At 39.3% G+C, this 23424-nt stretch overlaps 1 protein-coding gene across 13 annotated transcripts in view; it reads left to right on the top strand.

Annotated features, from left to right (window-relative positions):
• The window catches only part of auts2a (activator of transcription and developmental regulator AUTS2 a), a 174078-nt gene that overhangs the window by 14544 nt on the left and 136110 nt on the right, over nucleotides 1–23424 (top strand). For all 13 annotated transcript variants that reach the window (XM_061298606.1, XM_061298595.1, XM_061298600.1 and 10 more), the window contains one exon: nucleotides 20980–21189. In XM_061298606.1, coding sequence (XP_061154590.1) covers nucleotides 20980–21189 — 210 coding nt within the window. The remainder of the gene's footprint in view (nucleotides 1–20979; nucleotides 21190–23424) is intronic.

The raw sequence follows: 23424 nt of genomic DNA, 5'->3' as shown, positions 1-23424 counted from the left end.
TATACCAAAGCCTCTTACCAAAATATAGTAATTAATAATCACTAATCTCTGATAGATTCATTCGTAGTACCGCCCCCCGTTTGGTGTGAAAGTAACTGCTGTCGACTCTCAGTCGGAGGGCTTCATTTGCTTTTAGATGTGTCATTTCAGTTCACTAGAGAGAGCTCTCCAATCAGCCGTGTGTACTCTGTCTTCAGTAAGCGTTAAAGTGGTTTTGGGCTATTCGCTTTGATTGATCACTGATGACAAATCATACCCTGTGGTCAACTTAAATGCTTGACTCGGACTAAGGTGTTATCATGAAACTATTTCTGTTGCATGAGCAAACATCTGGATTGGGAGATCATTTGTGTTTTTTTAAGGCAGTTATTTTTCAGTAAATAACAGGATGAGCAATCAAATTGATTGTGACATACATTTTGCATCCTAATTAGCATTGCTGTAATGTGTAATGTGCCTGGAGCAACATTGCAAACATTCACGCTTGACTAAGTGAGACAAGCTTAATTAGTAAACATGGGAAAAGCATCCGGTTAAATCATTGCGGTTTTGAGGTTTATGAGAATACTTGATGAGGGCAAAACATTTTATCTGTCTGGTGGACTCAGCGCATAATTCGGATGCAGTAAAAATCCTGGTCAGGCCGTCTGGTACCTTTTTTTGTCTTGCCTGACCCAGGTCAAGGGAGATGGAATATGTAGTTGTGTTTTCTCAGTACAACCCGTTCCTAGACTTTTCTGGCACATGTTAAAGCACATAAACGTCAAGTATTAAAATATTTATTTTTTTCTGTGAAATCTTATTTAAATTTACTATCCACATACAGAGGTAATGTCAACCAGATTTCACATTTGGCTGACTTCACATGATGGAAACTGACTAGCTTGTAATTATATGAGGAATATTTTTTAATAATTCAGAAGCACAAACGGATCTTTAATGTATTTATTTTTAATTGTAATTTACCTAACAATTCCACATTTTTTCCTGCACAATACTATGCTTGGCTGTTTTCCTCGTCTAAATAGTATAGCTGGAAATTGCGCCAATCTCAACACACTGAACGCCGTGATCAAAATGACAAACGCTAACAGACTTCAAAAAGGCTGGAAAACCAACTGGCAAATCTCAACTGTCCTTGCCATACTTTGTGTTCCTACATCTTATGATAGCCTGAATACCACAAAATAAAAAACATATGGGAATTTAAATGATACCAAGATGAACTGTAAAATTGTGACAGCTGAAAAAAAACATGCACATGATTAAAATGTGCTAAACAGATGTTCCGGGATTTTGCTCGGAAATAAACAAATTATACAGTATCTGTTAGTTAAACACATTTTAATGACGTACAATTGAAAGTCCAGGATAGGGAAGATAGAGTGTCATCTTCAAACATATATACCGTATTTTCCAGACTATAAGGTGCACCTAAAAACCTAGAATGTTCTCAAAAGCCGACAGTGCGCCTTATTAATGGACCAAATTCCTAAATTTCAACTGGCCTGAAGCATTGTGTCATGAAATCAATCACAAGTGGCCCGCTGAAGACTATGAATCTTGAATCAAAAAGACTATGGACCATTATTTTGTGATTATAAAGTAATTTGTTGCGTCTGAAGTTGAAATAAAAAAGATAAAATGGAGAATGATTTGATGTGGATTAAAAATCGGACATGATGCATTAATGGTGCGCCTTATAGTCTGGTGCGCCTTATATAAGGACAAAGTTTTAAAATGGGCCATTCATTGAAGGTGAGCCTTATAGTCCGGTGCGCCTTATAGTCCGGAAAATACGGTTGTGTATTTAGAAATGAAGCTTTACAGTTTAATATTGAGAAACAGGCTCACGTAAATGCAGCATGTTATTTGTTCAACCAGTTCAATGCATCTCTGGCGTGTACAAGTGAGAGCACACACTCATAAGATTGATTTAGTTATTCTAAAAGCGGGGCTTTGTCTGTGTTGTGCAGGCTGTGGATGGTAACAGCCTGTGGAGTAACCACTTGGCCTTATCACTCTATAAGCAGACCCCATGATAAGGTATTATGTTTTCACAATAGCCCGCTGTGTTTACTCTAGCTTTTTGCACTTTCCCTGGAGCGTGTGCCATAATAACCCAAGGCTGCCAATTACACAGAACAAATTTGTTAGCGCTGCTAAAGCCCCTTCGCACCGCATCCGCCAGCTTTAAAATACTGAGAGCGATCCAGTAGTGGAGCCAAAGTGATGGATTTGGACAAAAAAAAATAGGCTGAGTCATGCAGGCTTCCACTCTTAATTTTTGAGAACTGTCAGTTTGAGTGCAGTTATTCAACTGTTGTGTAGGATCATCCTTTGTTAACTTTTTGGTCCTCTCACTGAAGGTCTCTCAGGAATATTGATCGCTCAAAAGCTCTCCATCAAAGTTCTTGAGATAAATCTGGTGTTATAGTGCACGAGAAGTCGTTTGACTTGATGGATTTCAGTCCAATCTGTTTTCATGGTTTCTAGTCGGATAATAGACTTCTTATGTGTGTTTGTTTGTTTGTTTGTTTGTTTAAAAAATATTACAGAAACAAGAGCACATTGGGCTAAAAAATTAGGGCTTGAAAATATCTAACCCAGAACTGATTTGAAAAATCCTATCCCAAATACAAACCATGAAAGCATGGCTAATAAACACAATATAAAAATACACATAAAACCTTCAACCCATCTTCACACCTCAAACGATCCAAATCTGGAGTCTCGGGAAGGCACGCTTGAATCAACCTCATTATCTCACATTTTGTTATTCTATAATAAATACAACAAATAATCCAAGGGGAAGACTTTTCTCAACAAAATGATTCCACTGAAGTTTTTACATCTTTTTACACTCAAACCAAAAGTATGATAGTGGTTACAGCAAAACTACTGCTGTGGTAAAGCTATGTGGTCGTCAAGTCGAAGTGAGCCAGCTCCTCAAACCTCAGACTGTTTCAAGTATACAAAAAAAGTGTATCAACACAGCTAGTTGACTCAAATATTTTCTCCCATGCCCAAACTAAGGAAATCAATCATCTCATTATGCTTTGAAATGATTGCAGTGTAAAAATAGGGAAGTGAACTACTTTTACAGGTCTTGCACTTGGCATTTAATATGCCTACGATGATTTGCACGCTCAGTGTGATTTCTATGTGTGTTTTCTTCCCGTGCTGTATATCATTAACACATTTTTAGACATGTCCTCGGGAGCTCCACTCCCTCTCGCTGGAGCAGTCTGAAATCTATTTAACAAAGCTGTTGGCTGCCATTCAGCTACACACCACAACAAACACTTATAATGAATTGAAATGCAAGTGTTAGAATAAATTCATGCCAATACAAGGATACTCGTGTTAAAATTAAAACAACTTGACATATCTGCGTAAAGGTTATAATATTAAAGTAGTTGTGTATGAGCCAGCAATCCGGAACCATTAAAATAGCTCAACACGATTTATCTCGCAAATGGACATTTATTAAAACGGGTACATTAAGGAAATCAAATGAAATTAATTTACACTGAGAGAGTTCATATTTTTCGAGTAATTATCTTCTGTCACTTTTTGAAAAGCATTTGCAGTTTGATTGCAGCGAATACAAGATTTTCAATCAATTTTAACGAAGCACAGCTTAATCAGAAAGGAACGTTGTGACTGAAATGAAAGCATTAACAAGTGAATAGTGCATAATCAAAACAGATTAGTTTCCGAAAGAAAATCAAAAATCTTGTAAAGACCTCATTAAGTAGTCTCCAAATCACTGCTGGTATCTAGTTCTGGAAATAACAACAACAGTAATAATAATAATTATTCCACTTTCACAAGTGCCCGGAAGGCTTCTTGATGTAGGAATAACCGGCAAAGCAAGATTTTACATAATTAATGTTCTGTAATCCGTATTGAGGGCAAATACATGGAATACAATTTAAGATCCTGTACGAAACAGTGGAAATGAATTAAAGGTAAACAGAGTTTATATAGATATAATAAATTATAAGATTTACCATCACATGTCAAGAACAGCAGTTTGTTTACTTATTGTTCAAGTTACTGCATGAATAAAAATGTTATTTAATACACATGACAAATATTTTGGCACAGATTTTAATCAGGATCACTAAAATTGACATACATGATTTGCTTTCACGGGCCATATAGAATGATCTGGCCGGCCGGATCTGGCCCCTGAGCCTTGACTTTGACACCGAGCATCTGTAAAAGTTTTTTTTTTTTTGGGAGGTATCAGCAATTGGCCAGTCATAAAATCAGCGACTTGAGTCAACTCGAGTGTGGGGCTCACTTAGTTGCCCTCACGAGTTATTTTTTGTAGAAGACTGGACAAGAACAAATGGAGATCACAAGATAAGCAATGGTCGACTGTACTGTTTATGCTCTGCTCTGTATTTCTTTCACAAACTGCAGTGTTAGCATTAACTAACTTTCAGGGCTTGTGGAGCTATGCCAGCTGGCTTTGCCTCAACAACACAAAGCTTCGTGTCGGACACATGCAGTTTCGTACACCGACACAAATCAAGCAAGAAAGGAAGGGTGCGGTGAGATTTCCCAATAATGATCGCTGCCAAAGAGGGATGAATTATGTATACCCCAGCGTTGAAAAAGACATATCTGTTTTGACAGAATGTTCAGAAATAAAACTAAAATGTTGCGCTTAGGGCTACGGGCAGGTTCTGGTAAATCCAATAGAGCCAAGCAGAGCGACGTGCAGAGATTAATAGTTTAAAAACAACAGCAGGAGTTGAAAGCACAGAGAGGATTTATCAGTTTAGCTGCTGCTTTTTCTCCTATTGGATGTGATAAAGGGTGGCAGCCAACAAATCACCACCACATCAACTCATCTTTTTGGGCGTACCACAAAAACAAACAGCTTTACTGACAGGGAAGTTCTCTGGTGTATTACCCACCAGACTTAAATCAAATCCATGATAGGTCAAAGCATGACAGCTTTCTTAAAGTAGAATAAACGGAGGAGCTTTATTTTATATATTAAAAAAAAAACATTCCGAGAAGGGAGAGATGATGCCATAAATCAGTGACAGTCACGAGGTTTTAAAATTCAGTTAAGGTATAAATTGTTTTTACGAGCACAACTATGAGGAAGTAACTGTGGGGAAGATGTCATAAATGATGTTTACATCAAGTACAAATGCGTTTACATGCACAATGTCAAATCCTGCAAAGTTCACTTTGCTTCTTCATTATCTTGTCATTCATCTCAGGGGGGGGGGGTAAGAAAGCTGTTTTGCAAATGTGTTCCTGGCAGCTCGATCTGTAAAACACAATCAGACTGTGTGGACTCATCTCATTTCCAGAAACGACTATAACCAAGTCTTTTCTCATGGTGGCTGTTGCTCTACAATTCTCGTAACAGCCATAAAGGTTGCAAATAAACCAAATAAATGTGGGGGTGATATTACCCACTCCTTACAAAATACATCCGTTAGCAACAGTAATTGATATTGATGCTTGCTGCAGGAAGTGGCATTAAATCAAAGCTTGACGCTTGACTTGTTTCCATGTGGTGGGAGTTATGCGTGAATAAGAACCTGCCGCCTTTAATGATGTAATGTTGCAGCACGCTCCTGCTGGGTCGCTCCGACAGGATTGATTGATGAAGGGCTTCTGATGTAAAGCCTCGCTTCCCTTCAACCTGTTATTACTTATGTGTGCTTTCAATCTGCAGCTGATTAGAAATTAGGATGGCTCCTTGGGAGTGGAGGAATTTCACAGGTGGACAGGTTTTGATGAATTCATATAGTAGCTGCATATGTTTAGAAATATGATTGATATTCAGTGCACTCTACTAATGCTTCAATTGAGAGCATTTTGCATTCAGTGTGAAGCGCACACACACTCGCGTTGAGTCGCTTTTCACACGTTGGTTGAAACGGCACCGCGCTTGAATTAATTTGTGAGGCCACTTTATTGTAACTGACGCAGTTTTAGTTTGACATTTTATTTGCACATCTTGATTTTTATTTACAACTTGGAAGGTAGCAGTGGTGCTCAAGAATATTTTTTTTTTAGGTGAGCAAGTCATTTATGACTTAAATGTTCCATAAATTGAGGAATAATTGTTCATTTTTATTTAATTATTTTAATTCAACCAAACTCATTGATGACTTAAATGTTACCTAAATTGAGAGATATTATTATTATTTTTTTATTTAATTATTTTAATTCAACCAAACTCATTTGCATTTAAATGAGCTAAATTATCATCAGCACTTTAACAGATTAGCGTATCCCAATATATGAGATTGATTAATCTGGCAAATATCATGGCCTTAGGTGATGGAGCGTGTACAAAGACAAGTTTGTCATGGCCTACTAATCTGTATTTGAGTCCTTTGCATCATTATTCATGTGCAAGTTTATTGCGGCTTGTTGAGTTCCTCTGAAACAAAAGCGCTGTTCTCACACTAATAGGTTGAGGTTAATTAAATCACCTCTTTGTCAACCCTCAGGTGCTAATCTGCTTTTAGTGGAATGGCTCCTGTTAAATCGGGGAGGGGGGCGGCGAATTATACAAGCCTGTGATTACGATTTAGCAAGCAAATTCGACTCTTTCTCGACTGATGCTCACACATTAGGATATTAATGAAGGGCTTTTGTTTTTCCGAGTTTGGTCAACAGATTGTTGTTGCGGGGACAGCGTTTGAAGTAAAAGAAAGGAAAATGGGAAGGCCAAAAATGGTTCACTGTGTAACACAACATTATTTGGTTTGTGGAAAGAGGCGCTGAGGTGTCCTGAGGGAATTGAGAAGGGGGGGGGTGTTTGTTTTCCTCAGTGCCGATTCAGTGAGATGGGTCAACGAGCGAGAGAGTTAGGTGGCGAGACAGAAAGAACAGGCAACACTTTTGATAATCAGAGGAGCCATGAATGCTTTTCTGCACAGTTGCTGAAGATGGATTTGCAACAATGTGCTTGGTCCCCAATCCAACAAATACTTTTTATACCGTATTTTCTGCACTGTAAGGCGCACCTAAAAACCTCCTATTTTCTCAAAAGCCGCCTTATAATCAGGTGCGCCTTACATATGGACCGATATTGAGACACTACAGTAGGCGTGTCTAAAGTCCGGCCCGCGGGCCAAATGCATATATCTTATATATGGACAAAGTTTTAAAATGGGCCATTCATCGAAGGTGTGCCTTATAATCCGGTGCACCTTATATATGGACAAAGTTTTAAAATGGGCCATTCATTGAAGGTGCGCCTTATAATCCAGTGCGCCTTATAGTGCGGAAAATACAGTGCATTCTAGTTACTGACACAAAGTGAAAATATCATATTGTTTTTGGTTTTATAAGATATGTGTGGAATCTAAGATGAGCATTGCTTCACAGCTACAAATATTCAGTGCGCAGCACATTTGGTTGTGATTACGCCTGAATTAGTCCACATATGGTTTGGCTGTAATGATGTCTCGCACATTACCAGATGTTTATAACAGGCTTAATGTCAACTTGTGGGAGTCTCTCCAATTTTAGTATCCCCCCACACCCTCATAACCTCCATAGAGAATATTGCAATAATTAGTTCCATTCACGGAAAATGAGGTCAGAGGATTGTGCAGATCATTGTGTTCCTACTTTGTGTATGATGCCACCACTTGTCCTTGATCTATTCATCTATTTGAAGTCTCAAAATTAGATTAATGTCCTTTTTTTTTTTTTTTAGCCTGCTTATTGTTACTGAGACCTGGCCGATTCAATCGGCAGAACGATTACGATTAAAAAAGATAGACTAAGCCCTGGACTGGTCACCAGTCAATCATAGAGAGAATTTCACACTCTCATTCACATGATCACTGAGTGTGAACTGAATTCCCGCTGCTTGCACCAAAGGCAGGCGAATGAATAATCACAACCCTCCCTCGCTGAGTTAGAAAGTATCTTTTGCTTTCGATTAGTATTATTATTTTTTTTGCAACTCATGTTCATTTCTGATATCATATCTGACATCAATCTAGCATCATTATGGAATCATTAGGATCAATTTCACAATCAGCATACTTGAACTGACAAGTGTGGAGCCTTAATGCATCTGAAACTGCAAAATGATATTCAGTTATTAATGAAAGGCCTTTCAGATTTGATCATGCGATAAATTACTATGCGTGCAGCTTTTTCTGTGGCCCTTATTCTAAAAATGCTCTTTTCAAAACCAAAGCAAACATTCACTTCAGCCAGTATCTTAAGCCGACTTGGCTTTGCTTATCATTCAGCACACACGCAATCACAACTTGTTCTAGCACTGTCATCAATTATGGGCTGGCTTCTTTTTCCTCTCCCTCAATTTCCATCACTCTTCATCTCTAAATCCTCCCATCAGGTATTGTACAAACAAGGCACTAAGATTAAACTGCATATTTATTGGCGGTGCTGTCATCATTAAGAGCCCATAATCCCTGAGTACTGTAGCTGTTTCTTTTTATGATAAGCATTTGGTTTGCCTCGTTACATTGCTGCTGTGTTTTCTTGGCATACTGCATGAATATGCAGATGCATTTTTATGCGTGTGATCATCAGGTGATGATCCTTTGTGGTGAGCTTTAATTATGTCTAGAAGGAACAATGCTAACCATCTGTTAGCATATATTTATATATATTAATGTATATATTTATCATATATATAAATGATATATATATATATGCCGTATTTTCCAGACTATACGGCGCACCGGACTATAAGGCGCACCTTCAATGAATGGCCCATTTTAAAACTTTGTCCTTATATAAGGCGCACCGGACTATAAAGCGCACTATTAATGCATCGTGTCAGATTTTTAATCTAAATCAAGTCCTTCTCCATTTTGTCTTTTTTATTTCAACTTTAGACGCAACAAATTACTTTATAATCACAAAATAATGATCCATCGTCTTTTTGATTCATGATTCATAGTCTTCAGCGGGCCACTTATGATTGATTTCATGACACAATGCTTCAGGCCAGTTTAAATTTAGGAATTTGGTCCATTTATAAGGCGCACCGGGCTATAAGGCGCACTGTCGGCTTTTGAGAAAATTTTAGGTTTTTAGGTGCACCTTATAGTCTGGAAAATACGGTAATTCCATTGATACCATTGTGCTTTAATGGCAATTTTGGGTGACAGCTGTGAGCAGAAGTTGTCATCATGTTATAGCACCTTTTTTCCCTCTCTCTAAGATTACAAAGCATTTTATTCTGCAGCCATTGCAAAAGGTCATTGTGTTATGATGAAAACAGCGCAGCAGCATGAGTCTTCTGTTTCTGCATCACTCCAGGCTCTGTAACGCTTCTCAAGCCACAAATAGCTTCTTTGCCTTTAATGGCTGCAAACCACACATCCATCTCCTCCTACATGTCACCTTCAAATAGGCTCGGAGATGGCAGGGGAACGAAAGATACTCGTGCGAGGGAACATGGGTAGATTTTTCATTGAGCCTTTCACCTCTGGCAGTCACAACACAGCGTTTCATCTTGCTCTTCATTCATCTCGGATATGTTGAGCCACAAAGAGCAGAGACATATAAATAATGCACTTCACACCACTGGACCCCTTTAACAATAAATATGAGCACCGTGGTACATCTAGTTGATAATACACGAGTGCTGTTTACACCTGACCTTTATTTGTGTGTTATATCACAAAGGGCAAAATAGTTCTTTAGTGCCATTCAGACATTCTTTTTGATAGCATCATTACTATTTGTATATTTCAATTGCATCGTGTACGTTTGCGTCAAAGGGGGTTTCCCCTCTGGAGAATTGTAATGTCAACAGCACTTTAATGTATTCAGCGGTGTAGGAGGCTTTGCCACATGATGACTTGCAGAGTTCAAATCAATCAGGCTGCCAGTTGCTCCGCTGACAGCTTTATTGTGGGAAGAGAGCAGTGTTTCAGATTTGCTTAGATAACGATGATGGAAACAAGTCAGAGGAAATATGGCCTGTGACGGCAACGGGCGGGGAGGTGGAAGCAAAGGGACAATAACAAGAAGTGGAAATTTTTGTCTGCGTCTTTCGTGAAGAAATATTTGAGTGAGTGTTATTTTCCAAATATTGTTTCAATTATTGTTCTGAACTCCTGTTTTGATGAATGTGTTTGTTTGATTGCTTTATATTTGGGTTCAAATTTTTTTTTAATAAATACTGCAATTATGAGTCTGTTCCAACCTGATGGAATAATTTATTGAAAAATCAGTTCTCAGCTCTGATGACTTATTACAAATTAAAATCAAACACATTGCCCAAATAATTTCTAAATTGTGTATTGTTGTCAAAAGCTATGTCCTTGCCTAAGCCTTTGTGGCTTTCCTCAAAAGTAGCCAGCGAGCGCCGGCCCTCTGGCTGGCATTGGTTGTTCTATGGTGGCGGGGCTATGTTTGTGTTTACTCTAGCAGAGCTGCAGGCTGATAGGACCTGACAGTCTCCATTTGTAGGAGGGCCGTCTGTTTGTCTTCATCAGAGACTGAGCCCACATGATGACATTGGAAGTATTGCTTAATTAGAGACGTCGCATCGTGCAATCTTAAAACCCTTCACAAACACATCAGTCAAGACAAATCCGCAGAATTAGAAAATGAAGAGCCATTGTGTAAGTTAAATAACTTAAATATTCCCATGACTCACATCTAATACCGTTTTGTTATAAAATGTAATTTTTTTCTGTATTTGTTTCATGCATATTTTGATTTTGTTTTCCATTATGCAAACTTATAGTTAGAATTAAAACTTGCTGGAAATGGTAATACTTACAAATCACAATAATTATACGTGACACATCTACATTAGCAGTGGAAACAATAACTAACTCTTAAATTAAATTAAAAGTAATGATTAACTGTCTTTCCCAGCGCCACTGCTGTGGGCATTGAAGGCATAATAATTCCAACCAAAATTTGTCAACCAACGACATATTTTATAAAAACAAAAATTGACATGTTTAAGGATTTTAACATGGAGCAAAGTTTATACAAGCACAACACACAACATGTTAGCAAAGTGATTCTAACGTAACGCAAAAGTCCAGGCTGGTCCATCAATATTGAAGATGGCAAAAGTAGGTCATTTAGGGTCACCATGACAACCACAGAGCCACCACTTTTATTATAAGCCATTTTAATGTCAGTGTCATATAAGCGTGGAAAAATACTTCATATTGTGGTTATATAGCAGGTCATTAAACTCTTGTTGCCTTATTAACAGCGTGACAATGTTAACATTGTAACATTGACATTTACCATAGGCATGTATCCAGGCTCAGCATGAACACATGCTTGACAGCATAGCGAGTATCATCATCTTTCCGCAAAGGTCGCGACCTGGACATTTCATGGCGACTAATCAGAAAAAGAAGCCTGCTTAAAGACACGACCACCCCCTTCCCCGCATTGAATGTGAATCTTTTCCATTAAAATCTCTGCTATTGTGTTTGGCGGCTCCGCCGGGTGAACCCTCGCTACTCGGGTTCAAGTGATTTTACAAGCTTGACTCGATGTAAATTGCTCTGGGTTCCAAGACAAACACAGGTAATGAGCTCCATCCAGCAGAAAGCAGGAACGTGGTGGCTCTCTCGCCGTTCCTACACGCTCCCTTTTGTGAGAGCTTTCAATGGGGGCCAAAGTTAACGATGTGTTCACGGGATGAGAAATCATTCCGTCAATTCACCTCAAGCTGTCTTTCAGGGGAAATGATTGCGTAGGCAAGTCAAAAGCAGCCTTTCATTTCTTTGCAAACATTATTGACCATGCACATCCCTGATTGCTTTTGTTTGTAGCTCATTATTAAGCTTTCTTTTGACGATTCAAATTGTATTACAAATAGCACCAATATGCTGGAACACAAAGGGTGTTTGGTACAAGGTGTTCTTATTTACAGTTTAGCCAGCTGAATATCGGAGTTATTACGTTTAGCAGAAAAAGGCACAAAAAGACTATCAATAGTTTTTCAAAAGAACTGTTGAATGACTAAATAACACTGCATTGCTTACTTCTATGGACCAGCGGGACCTTTAAGAAGAGGATTCACCTCGAAAGACTGAATTAAATGATTCCTTGTTCAGGCTTCCCCGAGTCTCTGTAAAGCCATTAGAAAAGCATTTTTCATAATTGATTGAAGCTCTTCTTTATCAAATGAGGCAGTTAACAGTTGCCTTAATTAAGCACTTAACGTATTGTTACGCCACAGCACTGTGAATGTCGTGAATAGAATTACATGGGGTTCTTCATTTCTGTACTAATGATAGCTATATTATTTTTTTTGTAGGTTGAACAAAGATATTCGACATTAAACCGAGTTGACCGAGTCAGCAAATATGTCGTATGGATTAAATTGATCTTTGTGGACAGTTTTGTGAATATCTAGTATATTATTATTTTTTAGACCTTTATAAAAACCACTTTGTCACGGCTAGGGTTATTCTTAAAGGGCACAAAAGGAGTAGAGGTAAGTGAAGAGATCTGCGTAAAAGCACTTACTGTAACTATCATACAATGTCAATGTCTTTGGTCTCGCCGTGTGGCAATGAAGTGAAAGGAAAGTAAACAAAACCACAATCTCAGCCTCACCTTGTGTGTGGTGTGTTCAAGGATTATAAGACATTACGAATGTAAACAGAATCAAATCCGCCCATAGGCACCACTCGGAAAATCTGATGGTCAGAATGATGAAATAAGCCACAAAATTGTTCCCGTTATTCTTACGTATGTGAAGCTTCACAATTGCTCGTGCTATGATACTATTAACAAATGTGAAGTATGATTTCTCTTATGTCCTTGAAACACCTTGGAATGTGATTTGAGCCTTTTTTTCTCCCTTCTGTCCGTATCCTTGGCCTGCTCCCAGGCCTCTATGGGCGCATTTGGAGACATTTACTCAGATCTGTTTTTCTGTGTGAGAACAGCGGAGGTGTTTTTTTGTCAAACCATATCCATTGTTCCACACAAGCAGCTCGGGTACTGTGCTGCAGTACTATACACACACACACAGTGGCACAAAAAAAAAACTGCAAAGCTCAGCCTGTGTCCGAGACGACAGGACGTGCATGTGTTTTCGCCGAGCGGCGTGCATCCTGTTATGTCTGACACGCCGGGACAATGATTGGACGTCCTCCCTCCTCCATGAAGCACTAAGCGATTTGGCTTTCAAGTGTTATGTGTTCCAAGAACCTCTTTGGTCACATTTGTCTGCCTTCCAGTGTTCCCTGCCTTCACGGCGCTTTGGTTGGCTTTGATCGTCACATGACAGGCTCATAGCGGTCTGTCTGTATGCGGCTTGAAAGGCTCCATCATTCATCTGTCTACAACACCATGAATGAGAGCGCCTGGCTGCATACAAAGCAGCCAGCCAGTGGATATTTTAAGATGTTCGTGTTTATTTGCAAATCAATTTTGTGGTGGTGATTGTGTGCTCGGTGTCTAGACTCTGACAGGCGATGCTAAAAAAAAAAAAAAAAAGTCAGCCGTGTGACTTCTCAATTCAGGTCTTGTAAATATATTTTTTTGCGACTGAGATATGTAGACATTTATAAGATGATGCATCTCACAACTTAATAAATATTTTGCTGTTTTAGTGATGGATCAAGAAGGATCATCTGCAGTGGAGCTTAGCGGGCATCACTCAAAAGGATCAGTGTACCGTATTTTCCGCACTATAAAGTGCACTGGATTATAAGGCGCACCTTCAATGAATGGCCCATTTTAAAACTTTGTCCATATATAAGGTGCACCGGATTATTAGGCGCATAGAATAAATAACTCAACGTTGCTCAAACGTTAATGCAATCACAATATAGTAACACTCGAAATAGTGAAAACAATAACAATATATCAATAACTCAACATTGCTCAAACGTTAATATCACACAACACACAAAATAAACACGTAAAGCTTACTTTAATAAATTAGTCCTCCTCCACGAATCCGTATTGGTCCATTTGTAAGGCGCACTGTCGGCTTTTGAGGTTTTTAGGTGGACCTTATATTGTGGAAAATACGGTAGCTTTATGTCTCACCAAATAGCTAAGTGGTTCCATCTTTAACTCGTTCACTGCCAACCCAGTTAATATATTTGACGTCTATAACCATCAATGGCACTGAATGGGTTTATTATCATATAAATTGCAAAACAAAATATCAGATTTCCTCTTTCCTGTTATCACTGTTTCCTGGCAAGGTATCTGACGGGGCAAGTGTGACAGGTGACAGATTTTACGGCGTCAGTGTCACTCCTGCAAAGTTCTCCCTCCCCACTGATGTATGGGAGGAGTCAATGCCCTGACAAGCCATTAGTCACGGTCTTACATAAACGTACTGACACCATCAGCTACATGTAATTGCCTGGATAATTTAATAACCCTTAAGTGCGACATCGGCTTGTGTACGAGAACGACCTTTGTCAGACAGGTGAAAAAAAACAGAACATACCTTTCCAACTCTGGTCTACCTCAAAGCGCCGCATATTCAAGCAACCAACAACTCCTTGAGACTCAACTCTCTGCACTTCTTTAACGACATCTAACCAACAAGTTAGCGGTAATAAGAGTGCAAAGCTCATATTTCCTGCCAGTGCACTCTTTGTCGGTCGGGCCTTTAGTGCATCTCCAAGGAGTGTCTTGTAAGCTGTAAAAGCTGCAATTTCAGTGCCACTGCTCAGTTTGCCTTATATTGCTAGCAGACTCCCTTGAACATTAGTGCTTTGAGGTAAATCAAGCTGCCAGGAATAGTAGAGCCACAGGGAAGGTTATTGCCTGTGCATTTTGCTCTCCGTGTCGAGCTACTTGAACGTATCTTACCGTAATTCTCTGCGGTCCACTGAAGATAAAGACCGCACCAGTATGGGACTGGTGAATATAATCTTCAACTGTGTCTAGTGAGAGTATTTAATAACGCACTATTTTGTACAGTGTAAATCAAAATGAAAAATTACGGTGCGCAATTTTACGAGAGTAGATTTGTGCACGGATGAATTTGGAAGGAATGTTGGCTCCCCCTGCAAGATCAATGCAATGTGACCCAATGCAATGGAATTCTGTTTTGAAAGTGGACATACCATTATTACAATGAAACATATTCAATCAAGGATTGGAATACAAAGCAAATACCGTATTTTCCGCACTATAAAGCGCACCGGATTATAAGGCACACCGGATTATAAAGCGCACCTTCAATGAATGTCCCATTTTAAAACTTTGTCCATATAGAAGGCGCACCGGATTATAAGGCGCGCCTTCAATGAATGGCCCATTTTAAAACTTTGTCCATATATAAGATATATACATTTGGCCCACGGGCCGGACTTTGGACACGCCTGCTGTAGTGGCTCAATATTGGTCCATAAGGCGCACTGTCGGCTTTCGAGAAAAGTGGAGGTTTTTAGGTGCGCCTTATAGTGCGGAAAATACGGTCCTTTAAAAGCAAGAGAGTCTTGAGTAGTGCTCTAATACGACTTAGTACTGCACACATTTTTCCTCATATACGCTACAAGTCTCATTTTCAAAATCTGCTTTGATGCATAATGCCTCTTAGGTTTGTCGAGTGGAGTTTAGATGTACATTAATCATGGAATTTATTTATTCTGTATTGCTCCTCACAACGTGTCAACTGTCAAACTAAAGTAGAACACACATTGTGTTCTGGTAATTATATTTTTCTGTATTTTGGTGTTGAAGGATAAAAAGCTCTGGCGAGGTCTGGAGCACAATATTGCCATGTTTGTGTCACTGAGAGGATAAGCTTCTTATCTGTGCTTTTAGGCTCAGAGTGTTGTCACACTGTCCTCCAAATGAGCCAGAAAAATAACTGAGGAGACAAAAATCGGGTTCTTTATTTTTGTCCCGTCTTCTGATCTTTAAACTTGCGTACTGTCAGGTGACTTTGTCAACTCTGTTTCAGGCATCCATTGAAACTAATCCTGTTTAGCTATGATAATGTTCCAGAAGATTCTTATTGAGTCATTTTTTTTAAGAAACACAGAATATAATTTTTTGTTTTTGGGTCGCAATAGCTGCAACAATGATCCGGCGGCATTAGTTTATTTCTTACATAAGTCCTTCCAATGGTTCTTAATCCTCAAGTCCCAGAGTTTCACTTCATTAATCCTCAAACAAACACAGAACAGATCTGCAATGTAGAACTAGTTGAGGGGGTCTTTCTGGCACTTTCCAAGAGTGGTGGTCCTTTTTGCTGCCTATTGTGGAAGTAGCCAGCTTTCACTTGAATTCTAATTACCAGTGAAGGGCCAAGTCTGGGCTCTCTTGTTACACTGTTAGCCTTAATGTGTGCGGCCAATAAATTGTGCCAGGATTGGCTTTCCGGTGGGCAGCAGCCTCTGCACACAAAGGAAGGAAATTGAGTTCATGCAGTATACAGTTTTTATTTCTCTTAACTGGGTAGAGCTATGCTGTTATATTTATGCAATTAATTTTACTCATGGGAAGAATTTTATGCACTGTTGTTCCTTTCCTGATGGAGATTTAAATACAGCATGGAGAAATGGAATTAGCCCAAATAACCTCACTTATGCACTGCATAAGACACATTAAGAGATTTGAACAGTAGAATACATTATAAGGTCAATAAAGGGACCTAAATCTTTGTTTTCTAATCGCCTTTGTCACGTATTTCAGGACTCTTGGTTTTAATTTATGTTGAGGTGTTGTTGCTAAGGTGAGTCCCTGTCTCACATTTTTTTTATGTTTGTACATAGAACTAATACTTAAGACATAGGTGTCAAACTCAAGGTCCGGGGGGCCGGATACGGCCCGCTGTATCATTTTATGTGGCCCGCGAAGACAAAGTGTGCATCAAATTCGTGTGTCATTACTAGAATTGCAAAATGTCTTCACTTTTAATATCTTGTTTTTTAATATTTGACCAGTTTTTACTCGTCTGATTTAAAAATGAGTTATTTTTTGTAAGTTTGTTTTATAGCTTTTACTGTATATAATATGAGGTGCTCATACATTTATTTGGGTTGACAGTCATAATGGCCCTCCGAAAGAAGCTATGACTACAATGCGGCCCGCAAAAAAAATTAGTTTGACACCCCTGACTTTGTGTCGCAAAATATATTTGGAATCCAAATGACTTTCTTCTGGGAACCTCTGCTGCTCTGTCGTCACTGTCATCTTGAATTTTTACAACGGGGTGCCTTGATGACCTTTCTTAAGGTTGGGAAAGATGCAAATTACACAGGTGAGAAGGGAGTTTGCTCCAGCATGGTGAGTCTGCAGGGTCTCATCTCCGACCCGCATTGAGTGGTTCTAATATATATTTTATGACACCAGTCCTGAAACTTTTCTGACTCATCTCTTATATTTCTATCTCTCTGGTTCACTTTTTTTTTTTTTTTTTTAAATACTTCTCTATACACTGCAGTTTCGATGCAAAGATGCACTTTTGGCGCTTTTTATTTTTATTTTTTGTATAGTCAAGCAACAGTTTATTCACTGAGCAACAAGTTCTCAGACACAAAGCAAAGCACTCTAAAAGGATCGGCTCAATTTAATGATATTCTTCTTCTACGTGCCCAGTTGCTTAGCAACATGCACCATTTTTTTTTCCATCGCCTCACATCCCAAAAGAAACATTACATCATTGATATGAAGAGCTAAGAAATGATAGCAGGGTTTGCAAAATCATTGAGGTTAAATCCAAGTCCGACTAGAAGATGTGAACTTTCACAAAGATGTTTTTTACAGCCCTCCTGCTTGGATTTAAAGAATTCCAATGTAACAAATACCTCGTAGCATTTGGAGTGTGTTCATCATTTCCTACTTGGTGGTTCAAGCAAGAGATTGTTTCACTTGGAGTAGTTAAGCCAATTGTGGAAGGCATTTGAGCTAATCGAACATCCTGGATGGGAACCTCTTTTGTTCTAGTACCATTAACACTTGTTCTCTCATCAGCGAAAAGAGGAGGGGATTACAAAAATTGCTAAATTGGGATGCATGATGCATGGCTTCCAGTAAATGACTTAGAATACATTTTGCTAACACATCTCTTCTTAAATCCTATTTGAGATGGGCATAAAGTGTGTAAATGGAAATCCTTTCTGAGGCTGCAGATTCACCCTGAATCTGAGCTAATTTGAACGTCATTAGTTGGGAGCAAAATGGAGTATCTGACATCCACCAATTTTCCATACTACTTAGCGCTTATTCTGTTCAATGTCACAAAAAGGAGAGCAGCCCATGACTGCTGACAGGGCAAATGGATTTCCGTGCCGGTCAATCCCAATCTCAGGTTTCATAAATTGTGTCAATTCATTCATTTACCACTTCAACAAGCAGACCATAATAAGTAAAGCGATCCTACATAATCATTAATCTACCATACCATGTGACATTTGGTGACATTGTATGGACTTTTCAATTCAAGCCTCATTTCAATTACCTTTGGTCCAATAAGCTTTATTAATGGCTTCCATCACAATATCTTAATCCAATCTAAATCCATCCCACGCATACACCTTATGCTCGGATGCTTCCGGAGTCACACACTCAAATGTGTGACTCAGTCAAATGTGTTTTAGCTTTTGTATTAGGTCCAAAGTTATGAGGGTGCTTTACAGGACACATTTTTAGATTGTCACCTTTATCGGTTATTTTCCGAACTGAACTTCTGAACTCAGTATGGTTATGTGGAATGGCTTAATTTTGTCATAATCGTTTTTCTTTTTTCTTAGCCAACGTGGCTAGTTGGAGTTGGCGAGTGTTAAGGTCAAGATCTGGCTACCGTATTTTCCGGACTATAAGGCGCACCTTCAATGAATGGCCCATTTTAAAACTTTGTCCTTATATAAGGCGCACTGGACTATAAGGCGCACCATTAATGCATCATGTCAGATTTTTAATCCAAATCAAATCATTCATCCATTTTATCTTTTTTATTTCAACTTCAGATGCAACAAATTACTTTATAATCACAAAATAATGATCCATAGTCTTTTTGATTCTCGATTCATAGTCTTGAGCGGGCCACTTATGATTGATTTCATGACACAATGCTTCGGCCCAGTTTAAATTTAGGAATTTGGTCCATATATAAAGCGCACCGGACTATAAATTGGCTTTTGAGAAAATATTAGGTTTTTGGGTGCGCCTTATAGTCCGGAAAATACGCTAATTTAGTTTGACAAATCTAAATTATTGCTACTAACATGGAAGTATGTTGTCGTTGTGCTTGCATTGGTTCTCTGGTTCTAATCGTTAAATAATGAGTGACCATCCCTGGAATTTTTCAGTACTTGGTCACTTCAATATTGTCGGTGGTATCCTCACAACTAAACCACAGTTGAACGTCTCCAATCACACCTATAATTGGCTGCATGACTGTAAAGAGCAACGGCATATTAGTTCCAGCAGACACAGAGCGGATTCACATGTACTGAGAATGTGATAATCAGGTCAAGGGCTCCCTTAAGAAGAAGAGACAATTCACAGCTCCACTTAACAAGCAAGGTAGCTCAAGATTAATATGTGCTGTTGTCCAGGAGTACCCCACAAGGAGTACTTTCACTTATCCCTCTTTATTCTCTTTATTAGCCCCTATTAGATCACCAGTAATTGTTTACACTGTTGGTTGTTGTGGAGAGCATTTCAGTGTTATTATGATGATTAAATCAGTGCTGATGATTCGAAGTGTGTTGGTGCATGTAAGGTTGCTTGTGCATGTGGTAGCAAGTATCATGGGACTGTTGTTGCATCCTTCTACATCACTCCAGCCTTTTTTTTTTAATTAAGCTAGCGAAAAGGTGTGGTTTGAGTTAATCTCTTGCCATTTGTCGTACATGGAGTGATTATTCTGGATGGATGGATGGATGGATGGATGGATGGATGGATGGATGGATGGATGGATGGATGGATGGATGGAAAAAACCTTCGTTTTATCTTCTCATCCATTTTTTATTATCGTATATAGACACAAAATGAGTCATGGCGTGTGACGCACGTTACATTTACCTGCAAACATGCGCTTCAGAATATTACAAAATTGCTTTGGATACTGGCAGACAATCACAACATTGAAGATTGAAGAGAGAGCCATATTGAGTAATTATTTTCCTTCCAGCATCTCCACAAAGCGCTGAAATAAGGGATTTATCTTGCCATTGTTCAATGAGCCGGCAAAACATATTTTGCATAATTTATTTCCAGCAATCATTTTGGTTTGCTCACTTAGAGGCATGCAAAATGCTGGCTCAAGGAATTCGGTCAGCCCAATCATGTCTTACTGTGTGCACAATCCGCATCACATTGTGTCGGCTTTCCTGAATGAGTGTGAATGAAAAAGGCAAAAAAAATATTAAGTGGAACATTCGCCTCTTTCAATATGAGTGAAGCTTTGAGAAACAGTTTATGGAGTGTTTCTGAAGTGCATTCATAAAATTCCAACACTACACGGTATAATATTCCTCTCTCATTGAAGAGCAGATGCTCGTTGAATTATAAACCCAGTAGCTCTTTAGATTCTATTTCAACTGTACTAGACTAACGCTAAGGTGTGTTGACTAGTAGTGTTGCTAGTAGTTATGTGGCAAATTGACCGACACAAGAAGTCACACAGGACATTTTTTCCACATACTTAAAAACAAAATTTCAGTCCTTCCCCCATCCCTTATGAACAATACAAAGCAGGTGAAGATTAGATTCCAGTGGGCCAAGAATTGACCCTTGGGGCATCCCACATGTGATGATTTTAAAAAGTCCCAATACTGTCAAGATCTGTCACCGTTTGTTTCCTTGTTTTAAAGTCTTAGTTTCGGTTCACGTGTCTGTGTGCTCGCCCCTCCCCTCCTGTGTCTGCTCACAATCTATATAATGGCCGTCACCTTCCTCTATTTAAGTCCTGTCTGCGTGTCGGATTTTTCTCGTCTCACGTCTCGTCTCATGGCGTTTTCCATTTGCTGTCCAGCCACTATCAACAACAGTCCAACTTCTTTCTTTTTTTCTGTCCTGCAGAAAAACCTGACACTGAAGCCCCAAGAACGCAGAGTGAACCAGGCTGTGAACTTACCTAAGAAAAAGTCAACCAGAGGCCCCAATGGCCTGAGTCTGGAGCCCTTTAAGAACAAATATCATCATCACCAGCCATCGGACCAGGAGAACAATCCCCGTCTGGCGCACACACGAAACAGAAAGAAAAAACGCCTGAGCAAGAAACGCACGATGGTGAGTTTTAATACATCACTTTTAATTTATAAATAGATAATAGTTAAATTCTAATAATTTCATGGAACAAATATCGGAATTTTAAACTCCTGGCAGTTCTCCGCTGCTGTGTATACTGTATATAATTATACATAGATAACGCTATCATCTTTATTGGACCGTAAAAGCCTTGAGTGTCAAACTTTATGACATACATAATTAAAAAGCTCAGCTGAACCCCCGACACCAAAATTTTGTCTTTTCTGAAGTAGAACAAGATTCTCTTATCTTGTAGAAGCATTTTCTTTGGCTTCACCATGCACACATAAATGTTAAGACATTGTCCTCCCACAAGGTTACATTTGAAATGTCAAGTTTAACTTCTCCATTAAGAAACGCTATAGACTGAAAAGACTGAATTGCTTATCAAGCTGAGGTGCAAGAAATGCTGAGAGAAAATTTGCTGTTATTTTTAGCAATCGTGATTTATCTCAAACATAATTTCTAATGCTCTCGTTCTTAAATCCCATGGCCGCATTGTGGTTCGAGGCTGGATTGTTTGTCGCTGCCCACACTTGTGTAGTTGTTTCTGTTGTGAGTCTGGCGTGTTGTTCTTTTTGCTCACCGAACGTGAGGGCCTGCGGTTTGTGTGCTGCTTTGTGCAGTGGCTCGAGTATACACAGCGGCGTGCTGTGAAGGCCATCTGCTCTCTGGCACTGGGTGAATTAGGAGAAGACCTTCATCCCCTCGTCTTAGTCTAACCTTCTGCCTCTCTTTCTTGTATCTCTCCGCCATAATGGTCTTCAAAGGTTTTGTTTTTTCCCAATGATTGAAATCCGAATTGGAGAACCCCCCCCCCCCCCACACCCAATCTCACTTCTATTTAAAAAAATGCTGGAGAAGAGTATCATGCTTCCTAATCTCCACTGAATATGTTGGCCCTTTATCAGCATATCCGCTTACCCGTAAGATTTCAAGTAAAGCTATGTCATGATTGTCAGATAAGATGCTAAATCCATTCCTATGGGGCATCACTTGTGTGGATAATTGTTGCCGTCACAGCGAAGCTTGCTAGCAGGCTGGGTGAAATCAAATCCAGTTGTAATGTTACGCTTGGCTTTGTGTTGCTCGGGACACATCAACAACAACAATGGTTAGAAATGTGTGCCTGATAAGGTGTGTAATTGTGCAGATTGAAATTTTTTGCCGTATTATATGCTACAATGTACTACCGTATTTTCTACACTATAAGGCGCACCTAAAAACCTCCAATTTTCTCAAAAGCTGACAATGCGCCTTATAATCAGGTGCGCCTTATATATGGACCAATGTTGAGCCACTACAGCAGGCGTGTCCAAAGTCCGTCCCGCCGGCCAAATGTATATGGACAAAGTTTTAAAATGGGCCATTCATTGAAGGTGCGCCTTATAATCCGCCCTATAGTGCGGAAAATACGGTATTTGAATGACTCGAAGGTTTAGTTGACAAGTCTAAGGCAACGCGTCTTCAAAAAGTGAATCCTTTTTTTTTTACTACTATTTAACTTCTTGGAGAAACATTTTCTTTTGAAGTGTCATTTTTCTGTAAGGGAGCTAAGTTCAGGAGGATGTGTCGAAGCACTTTGCGTCGTTAAACGGAGCCATTTCAATGCTCTCAGGCGAAGGAACACGCACCCAAATCAAAGTCGGTCAGACGGAATCTACTTGAAGCAGTCGCTGTCCTCCAACCTTGCTGCTTACTCTCATTCCTGACAACCCTCAGAGTCAATTTGTGAAAAATTAAGTGTCTGCACTTTTAGCAAAGTGTCGGCCACTTAAATGCCTAGACCCCTTTCAGCTGTCAGTCAAATCCTGGGCAGCAGGCCAGAGGTCTTTGAGGAAGCGTTTTCCATTTGCTGTCCAGCCACTATCAACAACAGTCCAACTTCCATCTTTGATCCGCTTGTGTTTACACAAACGGCTACTGAGGAATCCTTCTGGATTCTCATTTATTTTTCTATTTTTGTTTTGCATCTCACCAAGGGAACTATCAAATATGTTTGTTTAACTTGGAGAGTCCTTGCCTTTGCTTTTAGAGATTTGAAGAGGAAGAAAAGCTTCCACTTGGTGAAGGAGCAGGATTTTTGTGAACAGTGTAAATTGCGAATTATCGTATTTTCCGCACTATAAGGCTCTTCGGATTATAAGGCGCACCTTCAATGAATGGCCCATTTTAAAACTTTGTCCATATATAAAGCGCACCGGATTATAAGGCGCA

This window comes from Syngnathus typhle, linkage group LG15 (assembly GCF_033458585.1).
Source record: "Syngnathus typhle isolate RoL2023-S1 ecotype Sweden linkage group LG15, RoL_Styp_1.0, whole genome shotgun sequence".
Lineage (NCBI taxonomy): Eukaryota > Metazoa > Chordata > Actinopteri > Syngnathiformes > Syngnathidae > Syngnathus > Syngnathus typhle.
The sequence above is the reverse complement of the archived record's forward strand: the minus strand, read 5'-3'. Positions and strand labels throughout refer to the sequence as shown.